Source organism: Cyprinodon variegatus, unplaced genomic scaffold, assembly GCF_000732505.1.
Source record: "Cyprinodon variegatus isolate N-32 unplaced genomic scaffold, C_variegatus-1.0 Scaffold25, whole genome shotgun sequence".
Lineage (NCBI taxonomy): Eukaryota > Metazoa > Chordata > Actinopteri > Cyprinodontiformes > Cyprinodontidae > Cyprinodon > Cyprinodon variegatus.
The window spans coordinates 458832-472795 of NW_015150478.1; the positions used below are offsets into that span (position 1 = coordinate 458832).

Sequence of the window (13964 nt, forward strand, 5' to 3'; positions counted from 1 at the left end):
CATTTTGAAAATCCCTTTTTTCCCTCCCTCTGACATCTTTATGCTCCTATTCTTTTTTCTGTTGTATGCTTCCTTAGAGGGGACCTGGAACAGCGGTGGGATTCATAATCAGTGATATGCCTTTGTTATTGATCACATCATTTACATATGCACAAACAGTGGCTGCTGCCTGCTTATAGTGTTATCGTAACCTTGGAGAAAACATAGAAACTTGAATAGACCAAGTCTGCATATCTACAAAACACTATATTTTTATCCCTTCTAATGTCTGTCACTGTTTTAATATAGAGTAAATGTAACTATAAGCACCGATTTCAATAAGCTAATGTGGAAAAAATACTGTCTCACAAACCTAGTTTTAAAGGGATTTTTATAGGCCAAGCATTTAAAAGGTAAACATTAAAAAATTGTGCAGTATACCTCTAGCTGACTTCCGTTTCTAACCTCGCATTATCTCAGCTCAACAGAAGCCTTTGACCTTCTGCCGAGCTCGAACACAAAGAAAACTCTTCAGGCCTTTGCCTTGAATCTTTCAAAATGCCTTCATGTTCAACAACCTCTTCAGAAGTCTTCATTCTCTTCTTTCTTCTCTTCATCTCATCAACTCCTCAGACGCTGTGTCTCATTGGTGCTTCCATTACAATGCGCAGGGTGCACAACCGCTCCATCTCCTAGTAATGGATTTCAAATGCTTTGACAATGATACATGTCACATGGTCATGCCTTCTGCCTTGGCAATATCTCTCTGTAAGCTGTTTAGAAATGCATGAATCTGCTCATTCGCTCCAACTCCCCATGCACAAAGTGCTTACTGCTCCTACCCCCACTCACCTCGGCTGTCATGCACAGTTAACCTGGTAAAGCTGTCGCTCTCATCCAGTCTCAACCTAAAGATGACGACATCCAAAAGCTTTTTGCACCTCTTTTCATTTTGGGGTGGTATGCATGTTAAAGTTTTTTTTCATACCTTTTTAGCAACAAATATAGCAGGAAATGTCAATACCTTTTTTTTCTAATTATTCACAAAATAAATCATCAATTTTATTTCAATTAAACCACCAGCAGAGTAGCGCTATCTCCTGATAAACACCTGGAGCCCCTTGAGAAATATCAGTCATTACACCCACTTAAACCTAATGCAGTCTCCTCTTGCAGAGAAGACAGTGTGATTCATGGTCAGGTTGACACACACGCACCCATAAAATTCATTTTCTGTGCAAGAATAGCGAAGATTAGCATCATCCAAAAATGTCAGTGCACCCTGTTACAAATGTGCCATGTTCCTAGAGACATTAGAAAAGTTTTAATCTCCATCACCATTCGTATCACTGTCATTTGCGCCCGTTGTAGAGATGTAAGCGAAATCCTTAAAATAAATGGTTGTTATGGAGACTATGCAATTTAAAAATGCAATTCTTTTCTGTAGTTTGGATATCTTTTTATGTGCATTAACCTCCTATTCACAGACAAGATAAACTGAGTTTCTGATCCAGCCTAGTTTTCCAAAGTTTTCTTTGTTTTATATTAACGTTTTTCTATAAAGATTTCCTGACCTATGAAGATCAATCCATAAATGCCTAACCAAATTTTATGTTCTCTTGTACTATTTCTAATAAGCAAAATAAAAAAAAATAAAATAAAAAAAATAGCCATATTTTCCCCTTAAGGAAGTCACAGCTTACTTATTAAACATTTACATATACCCTCAATAGCGTTTAATATGAATAATGATAATTTTTCAGTTATATGAACTCCAATACTTTTATAGGTGTCACCAGTAATCCTGCTGAATACAATTATGTTTTAACAGATTGTTACCACATCGGAATATACGTAATCAAGGGGCTTCACTTAAATAAAAAAATAAAAAAACTGTGCGATTATAATATTACAGTATATGATTAATCTATTTTAAGACTAAACATTTTTAATTGTGCTAATATGTTTCACTTTAAATAGCAGTCCTGTGCAATATAAAATTACAAAGACATAGCAAGTAGCAGAAATGTGTGAGATTTTATCTTACCTTTGGTGTTTTAGTACACTTTCCATTTCGGGCATCTTTTATATACGCAATATCCAGCAGGTCTGTATCCTGAAAAGGAGCAATAAAAGAAAAAAAACAAAAAGACAGATTAATACTTGGGAATACCAATTTGTTTTTTAACAGTTTAAGAGCAGTTTCAGAGAAGAAATAAATATCATATTCATTAAAAATACTAAGATCCAGCATGACTCCTAAAATCATCATAAGCGTGTCTGTTTGTGTGTAGATGAGTAAAGCTGTCAAATGTGTTTCACAAACATAGCTTGAAAATCCTAAAATATCCAACCATAATAGGGTAAAGAGTCTCTGCTTGGCACAGTCAGCCTTTACTTGAGTCACATTTCTCCTTAAATATGCCACAAAAGCAAAGAATGTTAAAGAAAGGGTACTAACCAGAGAAGAAGAAAAATAGGATTAAGATGCTAAATACTTTAAATATAAACAATATTTAGCTTCTGCCTTAAGATTGTAACATCTTAAAACAGCTTTTTAGGAGTCAGCTGTACGAGGTGTCGTTGATGATCCAGCTTTGATGATGTCAGCTTTAAATATAAGCCATACATTTGAATAAAAAAAGGTTACTCATGGTCCTGCCTTGAGGCCTCTTTACAGGGGGCTGTGTAATGAATAAAAACCTGCCCCACGACAATGGTTAGAGTTAAATACTCTGTCTGCTATATTTACTTTGAGCTCTTCTAACAGGTGGCTTTTTGTTGAAAACACATTGATTCTCTCTCAGTTTATACCAGAGGTCTATCAGAGGTTCTGAAATGGGGGCCAAATATTTTGCTTCCAACCTTTTCGCTATTGAAATATGGATAAATATGGAGGGTATGAAACCATGAAATAAAAAAAAATGTTTTTTTAAATTTCCAATTTAATAATAAACTGTAAATGCACCATAAAATAAAGGAGATTAAATTAATAGATGTTTCTTTCATTTAAACAAATTTAAATACGAATCCTATTATTTCTCTCCATATTCATTTAACCCATAGCTTTGGTGCAGCAGATTTTTTTTTTTTTTTTTTTTTTATTGCCTAATTGACCCATCAAACTTAGTGGGCAGGATTAAGGTGGCTTCTAGGTGGGTAAAAAATACCTTTTTTTGATTATTAAATTAGTTACCCATATATATTTAACCATCCTAAGTAATGTGATTAATTGTTTCTGCCAATGCTTTACACTTTTTAATTTGTTGAAATTGTCTTTTAAACAGTATGACTTGGTTCAGACATTATGGTGTCATTTCAGATGTTTCTTACATTTATGTAAGACTTTTGGTTCATTCCTCTGAACAAAGCTGATTCATATCAGAAGGTATTCCTACACTAGAGCTTGAAGCTTTGGAGATCAGGACTTTCTAATGCCTACTTCAAAAGGCTCTCTTTTTTTGTCTTAACCGTTTTGCTGCAGAGTTGGTCGTGATACTAGGGTCATTGTCCATTTGGAACCATTCAAGCCTAAAGTTTTATTTTAAGGCTCATGTCTTTAGATATTGATTCAGTATTTCCACATAATTTACTTTCTTCATAATACCATTTTATTGTTTGTAATGTACCACCTCCTCCAGCCGCAGCAATCTTCAAAATGACTGTGCATGATGTGCAACCACATCAGAACTGGGATGGTGTTCCCCATTCATTCTCCAAACAGCGCAGTTATTATAGCCAAGCTGGTTTATTTCAGACCATAACTTGTTTAAGTTTGATTCTTTGCAACATTCCATTCATTTTGTTGGCAGATAATAATTTGAATTCCCTTAAAAATTATTTTCATTTTGCAGGCTATAACTCAGTTACCAAACTTAAAAAACTGCCTGGATAATCAAAGATAAATATCAGTGACAATCTAAAAAAATAAAAATTATCTCCCATCATACTTGCATTGATGTATTTGTTGCATTTTCTGATTTCTAAATATACAAAGCATAAGCATTACAAATAGACAGATTTCAACTGTCCAGACAGCTGTTGGTACCTTGCATCAGTAAAACAGTCTGAGTTATCTTAACCATCATCTTTAAAAGAGAGGCAGGGCATGAGGTGGAAAATTAACTATAGTCAACCATGAGTTCCCTAGCATTATCTGAGGAGACAAGAGCCAACAGTGGCTTGACTCTATTTCTAGCCACAACGCGGTTATCTGATCAACTCTGTGTGTGGGTGGAAAATTGCACTTGACCGAACTTCCTTATCTGTTAATACATATATAGAGTGAAGGTTTCAATCAGCACATAATTTATAATGTGTATGTAATTTCCACATGTAAGTTTTTCAACCTGAAGGAAATGACAAACACAAACATGAAAATAAATAAAGGCATAATATTTTTTTCCCATCTTTTTTCCCATTCAAATATTGCATTTAAATAAACAGAAACAATACTGAATAACTAGATACATATTTTCAATCTACATAAAAAATATATAAAAAGACAAAACATCACAGAGAAAAAGTTTAAAGTTTGCTACTTTTTTATAGCCTGTGTAGCATCAATTAGGCTGTCCCTGTTTGTCTAGAAAGAGCCTTTGAGTCAAAGGTTAACACCTATACTGGGCCTGCCTTTCAAGTCTCTTTAGAGGGGTGAAGCTCCACATGGGTTCTTGGTGCAACTGTGGAGCTTCAGGAAGTATCTTGCTGACAGAGCTCTTTTTTGTGGCCTCTAGTCCTGTAGACTTAACACAGCTTTAATCTGGTTAAACGTCATCTGTTAAGCTATAAAGTAGACTTCTAAAGGAAATGCAGCTTGTTAGAAAGTCCTTGAGTGGATAATGGCTAAAATATTCTATGCACCACTTCCAGGATATCAGGCTTTAGTGTTTGATAACGGCTGTAAAACTCTACTAACTGTACTGATGTCAGAAACTAAATTTGAATGAATTTTCAGCTGGTTAATTGAAACTATTTTTCAAAACTAGTTGCTTAAACATTTTTTCCTGTAAGATGAGTTTCTTTTAACTTCTTTAGACATATGTTCTTCATTTCTTTCATCAAAGTCATCTCCTTATTCATCATTGTCCCTCTGCTCTCCTCATGTTCTCAGAGTTGCATTCATCTCTCGGGGGCCTTTCTGTGTGTAACAAAAAACAGTGAGCGAGGCTCCAAAGCCTATTAAGAACCACGGCACATCCAGGAAGCGAGCAGCGGCCAGCAGGGAGAGAAACAACAGAAATTAATGAACGTGCTTAACCTGCACTGGCCTCAGGCTCTGTTTTCCATGCCGCTTTGTGTCTGCACCGGTATGCAGCATTTGTAACAAGCTTCCTCCTAAAATGAAACACATTAAAAGTGCCAAGACCATTTCACCTGATTTGAGACAGAATGCTCCTTCTTGTCAGACACTTTGTGTATTTACAAACAGCTGGTGTAAGAAGTTTACATACACATGCAAGGCTTCCTCTACATTGATCTTTGCACAGCAAAATGAAAGCTGTCACAGCTTCAGGATTAAGATTGTTGCTCTTGTTGTTGTTCAATATGTTAATGCAACATAAAGATTATTATATATGTGTGCACATGTGCACACTTATAATAACCAGAATTTGAAATGAAATTAAGTATCATGTAATATTAAAATTTAGCAACACCTCTAGTTCCTGCCTGTCTTGCTGTGAAGCAAGACTTCGTGTTGGAAAACTAGAAAAGAAAGTCCAACGCTGTTGCCAAATTGTTTTAAAACTACTTACCACCGCAATACTGTATTCCAAAATTCAGTTCAATTCAAAACTACTTTATTACTTTATTAATTGCAAAGTGAAAATTAAATGTTATGGTAACTCATATGTTTTCTTACATATCAAAGTTGATTTTGGATGATGCAGACTAACAATAAGCTTCTGAAATTGCCCTATTCTAAATACTATTTAAAAAAAATTGTGATCTATGCTAAAATGTGGAAGCAGGTAACCACCTTAATTAAATCAGCTAAATTTTTGACAGCTAAAATGTTCAAATGAGCAGCCAGATTTAAATTAAGTTTGAAGGTAATTGCAAAGCACTCACTCAACGTCCCTAATGGATATTTAAACAAATTGTACTGGGTTATAAGTAGATATTTGAGCTCGCATATGCAGTTTTAAACTTAAACCTTAGCATACAACGCCAATAGTCCATTTCAATACCAGGATTGCTATGAAACTCATTCTTATAGAGATACAGAAAGTTTTCATCGACACTTTTATGTTAGACTGGAAGGTTTGATTGTTCATTATTCTTTTCCTGGATGGCTCAACTTTACATATTAGGAAGTTTGATGCAAATAATTTGCATCTGAGCAAAAACTAGAACAAGCTGCTTGTAAAAGAATGTTGTCTGGAAATCAAATGTTATCATGTAAGCCTGATAGTTTAATAAGAGGCCTTTGAGGTCACACGTTTTTGCAGCTTTAATTGTACGGGTGGTACAGGCACAAAGCAATGGGACAAATAATGGTATATAATGTAAAGAAAAGATGGAACAGAAGGGAAAAATCTAAATAAAGTAGGGAGGAAGACATCCATAGGTCAGCTTGCTCATTTGCCAGCAGCAAGCTTCACAGCCTGTGGGTTGAAAATGTACTCCACAGGGTTCAAAAGCTCTGCTAAGTAAAGAAACAGACAAGACACAAAGGCAGTGAGGGCAGGGGGAGGAAAAGGTGAAAAGAGAGAAAATTACGGGTTAGATCTCTGCTCCTGAGACAGTGTAGTAAGAAATATATGCTTCCGTCTCACTGGGTGTTCTAACACAGTAAATCAATTTGCATTGTTTTAATTTAAATTAAAATAAGTCTCTAATTGTACACATGGAATTATAAAAAATGCTATTATCCCTTCTCTAATGAATTTCTATAATTTTTATTCAGTCATTAGCTGGTGAAAACACATTTCATACAAAACTAAAATAACATGATGAGGTACCCTTAGTGCCCTGACCTCATTCCAAGGAACATAGAAATACTGTGTACATGAATTAGAACCACAGGGTTTTAGGGTTGCTGGGGTTTTGCTGTTTTGTCAGGTGGGAGTGAGCTTCCTGTCAGAGAGGATCTTTGTTGATGTCTGGACCGATCCGTGTTGCTGCACACTTAAGATCCCTAGCGTGTATGTTAGGAGGATCATCAATCCTGCAAAAGACCTAAACCAGGAATATGCTTCTTGTTGAAAATTGTCTTCTTGTGAATCTCAATCTTAATGTGGCCTCTGTTATTGTTCCAGAGAACCAGTGAACCCCAGTTCATCTATGATATCCATGGAAAAGGTCTTACCTGTGTGTAGCAGTTCTCAGGCTTCATCCTCTGCCTGTTTTCAAGCACAACGTCTCTTCAACTACCAACACTTTCTGATCTCACTCTCATGGACCACTGGGGTACAATCTGCAAAGCCAGCTTAATTAAAGATCCATAGTACCTCCACTTTATCTCTCAAGTAAGCAAATTAATCAGTCGTCAGTTGTCATCAACCATCTGTATTCTGATTAATCTGCTTTCTCTCCTCAGATCAACAAGAAAGTTCTACTGACTTCCTGACTTCTCCGCTTCCAGGTTTTTGTCGCTTTTGTACATATAATATTAAAACTCATTGGTTCTCTGTATAATTCTGCATGTGGGTCTAAAACTACAAACCAACATGACACAGGGACTGTTGTCTATGGGTATATATAAAAAAAAATGCTACAATATTACCACATAAGGGCTTTACACTGCTACGTAGGCTTACGGGCCCAAAGATCCTTGCCATGGAAATGACCCCATTATGGTAAACAGAGCTATTACTCATATGTAACAAAAGACACTAAAGCTGTGCAGGTGCCGTGTCTGTCTCTATAAGTGGTCCTCCACTGACACTTAGCTACCTGGAAACATCCTGTTACAAGAGAAAGTGGTTTGTGGAGAGCTATGATTGAACTTGTTTGAGAGTTGCATCCTCTCAACCGTACGATCCATAGGTTAGAGCTGGGGTTCTCAAATTGTATGGTCAAAGATCCAAATCTAATTTCTAGGTAGGGCTTAAAGTCCGTAACTCTAGTACAAAAGTCTTTTGATTAAATGAGCTTACAAATTAAAAGGTACTTTGTTTCTAAAAGGGTTCATTTTCGCCTCAAACTCCCTCAACAAAATAGAATTAGCTCTCTGACTTTATAAGGCATGAAGATGAATATCTGACATACTTTATTATTTTCATGCCTTAGTAAATAAAAAGGCCTAACCTAACAAAGAATAGAAATCTAAATAAAAAAAACGGAACTTAAAGTCAAGCAAGACATCAAACAACTGAAAAAGAACTTGCAGATGCGTTCAACGAGATACCTAAACCTAGAATATATATATTTTTCAAAAGTTACAGTTGTTATAATTGGATGGATGGATGGATGGATGGATGGATGGATGGATGGATGGATGGATGGATGGATGGATGGATGGATGGATGGATGGATTGGTGGGTGTATGGATAATTTAATCAATAAATAGTAATATTACTCTTATAAAAAAAATAACAGTGCACCTTTCATGTTAAAAATGAAACAGTCCTTTTTGAAAATGATGAAGTCCATAGACAGTATTGGTCCACAATAGTTTTCAAAATGTATTATAACTTGCACACTAATATCGATAACAAAATTGTTTTTTGTGTGTGCTGTTTGTTTCTGTATTTTCTTGCAGCAAACAATACTTCATTTGTATTTTGGGGCATTTTTCTTTCTGAAAATATGAACTGAGTTTTCTCATTTGTGTGCTGTTCAGTCTAGGCCCAGATAAAAGTTCATACTTCAAGAAGCTTTGCAGCAGATCAACTCCAAAAACCTGTTTGAGATAAAGTCACATACTTCCTCACATAAGGTGGGGGAGCAAGAAAACCTCACACAGGCCAAAGAGCACTAACCTTGTTTACTTTCCTATATTTTTTAAGAAATCTATTTTACTTACTTAAAAAAATAACATGTGCGAAGAGTATCTAAGGTGTAAGTATGGAATTTGTGCCGTATTCACACTATGCACAAGCTTAGAGGTGACCAACCAAATCTTAAAGCAATGACACATCACAAGTCATTTATATCTGCCTCCACTGCTACTGTGACATTTAAAAAGGTGGGAAAGGCAGCTGCTACTTTGCCATTTAAAAAATAGATCTTCCATAATCTTAAGCAACACGTAGGCACTATAAACTGAGTTACATGATTTTATTTTGCTTGTATATAATTATGAATCCTCTTCTTAAATAAAAAAAACTATGTGGACTACTAAAACGTTTCTCTGACAGGTTTACAGTTATCCTTTTACATCATGTAATAATGCTTTATCTGTATGAGTTGTATAATTGGTTTTATTGGTTTCCTTTCCTTTATAACAGTATTATGCTGAAAATTGACATAAAAGCATAATAATAATTAGCTCTGCTACACAAAGATAAATCAGCATTTGTTTTGAACATTGTTGCTGCAATAACTTGTGGGAGTTATCAGTCTCATTTTAATGGTTTGCTATCCTTGTTATACAAAGCCAAAGTAATTTAAACAAAAAAAAAAGCTGCAGCTCATATTCATGACATCGTGACAACCTAATCAGCTCTCACTGTGTCAGCCACTTACTGTAACTCCGTCAAGTTTAGCTAATTTAACTAGAACTGTTATTAAACTAGAAACAATTAGATAGATTCCTAATTAACATGTTATGTTATAGGTCGGACCGTCGGAGTCCGACCTCGGACTCCATGTCCTGCTCTTTTAAGCTGAGTAGCTGCCTTCTTAGTATACCCAGCATTCTGGCACTTGCAGTTTGTACCACATAACAGAAAAAATGCTAGTATCTATTTCCAGCAGCCAAGATCCTCAAGTATCAACCCAAGTTGACTGCTTGGCAATCCCAGTCACAGCCCACTGCTGAGATGTACAGTAGGGGTTGGCATGGCTCCGACTGCGATATAATATTTTAAGGCAGGATCCTAAAGTTGAAAAACTTGACTTGACAATGTTTTGAGGTGGACTTTGTCTTTTAAAAACATATTAATACTCTTTTCCCATTTATCACAGCAAATATAACCTAAATATAACCCAACCTTCATAACCAAAGTACATCAACTCTTTAAGAGTTATTACAAAAAAAACTGGAGAAAGACATACACTATGTAGAAAGTTAATTTAACAATAATTCAGTGGGAACAAATGCACTTGGAATAGTGTTACATTTAACTCTTAAAGTGTTACTTTAACACTGTAAAATGAAAGGTGTACTTTTTTATTCTGATTAACCGAGGAAAAATAGGTTATGTGTCACAAGAAATAAATACTAAAATGAGAAAATCTGGCAAATACAGAATGAAAGAGGAATGAAAGAAATAATAGCTGAGAGGCACAGGAGCTTGGCCACTGCTGATAATGGCTATCAGCAGCCAACACGTTCCACAAAACAAAAAAGTGAGCGATAAAGGCTGCAGGAATCTTTGTTCTACAGGAGAATACACATTCCCACTTTGACACACACTCAACTTGGTAGGTATGCAGCCACCTGCTAGAAATGCACACATAGGCACACAACACCTCATCTCTTTTAAGAATCTGCAGTGCCTTCAGTGCTCAGTCACTGGAAACACCTGAAAACCTGAGTGATGATGTGAGAGGCTCCTCTGCTCACTGTGGTCACACTTTTCCTTACAGCATGCTTGACCAATCTCGGACACACACTAGTACACGCAGAGACAGATGAAGCGTATTGAGGTATACTGGATGGATTGTGCTCCTCTGACATATGGAACAGGAATGGTGAGCGGGATAACAAAGAAAGCAGAGCTGCCTCACTAATCTGCTCATCATCCAATGCTGTTCTCTGCTGCCCAGCCTTTGTTAGGATTCTAGCTTGATTTCTAATTTCCCTACTTCCTCTGTTTCACTACGTTTTCTCACATTTCCCCTGTCTTCAAATATTTGACTTTCTTCTTTATTTGCTTCACCTTTCCTCTTTATGATAAGAGCCTCCTCAGTTTCTCCTCAACCTGTATCCCTTCAGTCTTATTCCATTTAAAAAGAACATTCAAGTCCATAGTTAGGAGCTTACATACACACATGATTTTCCCTCCATCCTCATCCCTTCCTCTATCTCCAGTGCATTGTTTATTTCTGCTACTATGTCCCCGTGGCATCCTCCAGGCACAGTGGGGAAGGCTCTCATCTTCTGCAGCAGAACAAACATCTGACATCCCTCCACTGAGTCGAAAAGCGGGTAACAAACGCAGGAAGGCATAAACTGGAAATACTTGCACAAAGTCCCCAGAGAGAATCAATCAATGTAATTGAATAGCATATCTGATACAAGTAGGCGCTCATGTAGAGTGTGTCATTGATGTAGAGACTTTGAATAAACGGTTTCTTCTCTCTTGTTTTTTTTTTTTCATTCAAGATGAAAAAAGCAATTAAGGATAAACATCTGTGCAACATATCCTGGTCTTCATCTTGTGACCGTACATTTGGGTCTTTTAGTGGCAGGGTTTCAAACAAATGAAACTTCCAACATTTTTTATTTGTTCACACATGTATGCTTAATCCTATGAGAATCACAACTGATGGCATACAGTCTTGACACTGTGTTTTACATATAACCTCATTCAGATGTGGTTTAAGTGCAAACTAAGAGCTTTGAAGTCAGGACAATAGCATGCTCCTGAAAGAAATGCATTTCTTATTTTCTTTCCATAGGCATATCTCTAAGTCATTTTCTTCCTGTCTGCAATTCTCTCTTAAATATCTCTTCTTCTGATCTATTCCTTCTTCTTGTTCTTGTCTGCTCTCTTTTTTAATCAGAACCACACTGCTGGAAGGATAAAGACAGAGAGCAGAGTTTTTGTTTTTCAGTTTCACTGCAAAACGAAGACATTTAATTCAGCACCAGTAAATCAGTGGTGTTGCACTGTTTCTGAAAAATGTTGTACTATAAAAACATGGTTTTACATTTATGAAAAGGTAAATCTAAACTGTGTAATATGACCTAATAGCATCTATAGCAATTACCTCTACTGCAGCTAAAATACTATACAATGCAGCTATATTAGAGACATAAATAGGGAAAATAAAAACTGTTCATATTGTAAAGAAATTGCATAAAGACAACAATGATTTCCTTTAGTAGAATATAGCCCAACAGTTGATTTTACAATTCACGATAACAACTGAAGAAGGGTGGCTTACCCTGTGTGGGTTAAAGGAGAGTTCCTGCCTGAAAGGGTGGAGTTCAATTATCATATAGGGAGAAAGAAGTGAAAGATCGACAGACGGACTGAAGCGGCTCCTGCCGTAATGCAGAAGTTACACTGATCTATTCTGGTGAGGCGGGAGCTGAGCCAAAAGGTAAATATATCAATAAAGATACAATCCTACCCTTACCAATGGTCATGAAATCTGGACAATGACGATGACCGAAAGAGTTCAGGCTACAAGTGGCTAAAATGAACTTCCTCCTCTCCACGGTGGTCGGCTTTCCATTAGACATAGGGAAAGGAGATAGGAATCTTCCGCTGGTCCTCCAGACCAAGAGGAGCTGGCTCTTGGGCATTTGTTCCAGGCATGTTCCACCAGTAGGGGGTCATAGGGGAGAGCCCAGGACATGCTGGAAGGACCATGTCTACGTATCTGCTGGGCCTGATATACCAGAGGAACTGGAGTTGTCCAGTAAAAAAATGGTTACATAAATATTGTTTATTACTTTTGCTAAAATAAACATCAGTTTATAGTTATTTAAATTTATCTACAATACATAATTATTAGGGCTTCCTGCAAAGTATTTTGTCATATTTTACTGCTCTGGTCTTTATGGAATAAGACCAACACAGTCAGGCTGAATTAATAAGGCTATCGGCCCAGATAAAGATAAAATTATCATAGGTTGCAAACTATAATTTTAAGACATAATTTTAAATTAAAAATATTTTCAGACAAACAAAGTTGCCATTCTTGTAAGCCGGAAAAAATATAGTAGCCTGCTACTTTCAGCCAAATGGTCTACAGAGGACAGCTGGGGCTGGGGAAGAAGCAGCACTTTGCTCTATGTGCAGAAACAGCCTTGGAAAACTCTCTCATTTCTTTAAAATATATATTTTCTAAGGGAAGGGTTTACCGGGATTTGTTTTCTGTCTATCTGAGAACATGAATTCTAACAAGGCTACAAATATTATGTGAGGCAATGATCCTTCAGTCCAGTAAGCAAAGCTTATTTTAGAATCATACTGGCCGATACAAAGCCAGGGCAAATCCTACTTCTACTGTAGAAAGAGGTAACATATTTCTTTATGAAAAGGAACCAGGAATGACCTTGAATGTTTTTATGACCTCACCTCTTTCAGCTCAAGATGGTCAGACTGTGATTTTATCAGGCTGCTGTAGAGGTAGTGATAAACAGATGGTGAAACTAGTCTGCCAAAAATCTTTTGAAAGTCATTCAACAAAATGTGGTGGAGTAGCAGACCATCTGGCATGACAGGGTATACACTGTAGAGAAAGTCTCAATCGTCAACACATAACATCATTTTAAGATCCCCAACGTTTCTGGTATACACTGTTTAATAAATAGATAGATAATGAAACAAACAAAAAATAAAAATATTCCTGTTGATTGCATGAACAAGATGAGTGGAGCAGTGCTGTGGTCTGCTTTTACTACTTTAAGAGAGTAAAAATGTTTTAGTGTATGCTAACTGTTAGAGACTTATCATAAAAATTTCCACAAAGAGAAGCAATAATTTGATAAATGTCCAACACTCATTGAAGCTGTTTTACTGAAATGGAGCAATGCAATTCTACCGCTTTTAAGTTGGTGCAGAATTCGAAGAGACAAAACTACAATGAATCTCAAATATTCCTTTTTTTGATGTAGCGGTCGCCCTCAGAAGCCGGAAGAAGTTTATATGCTTTCCTGTCAGGGAAACCACAGGTAATTATGTGTGTTTATCATTGGG

General features: G+C 36.4%; 1 protein-coding gene across 4 annotated transcripts in view; it reads right to left on the reverse strand.

Annotated features, from left to right (window-relative positions):
* The window catches only part of plcb1 (phospholipase C beta 1), a 153302-nt gene that overhangs the window by 114281 nt on the left and 25057 nt on the right, over positions 1-13964 (reverse strand). For all 4 annotated transcript variants that reach the window (XR_001481859.1, XM_015395075.1, XM_015395068.1 and 1 more), the window contains exon 3: positions 2027-2095. Coding sequence is in view for 3 of the 4 variants with exons in the window: in XM_015395075.1 (XP_015250561.1) it covers positions 2027-2095 (69 nt within the window). In the remaining variant the exon portion in view is untranslated. The remainder of the gene's footprint in view (positions 1-2026; positions 2096-13964) is intronic.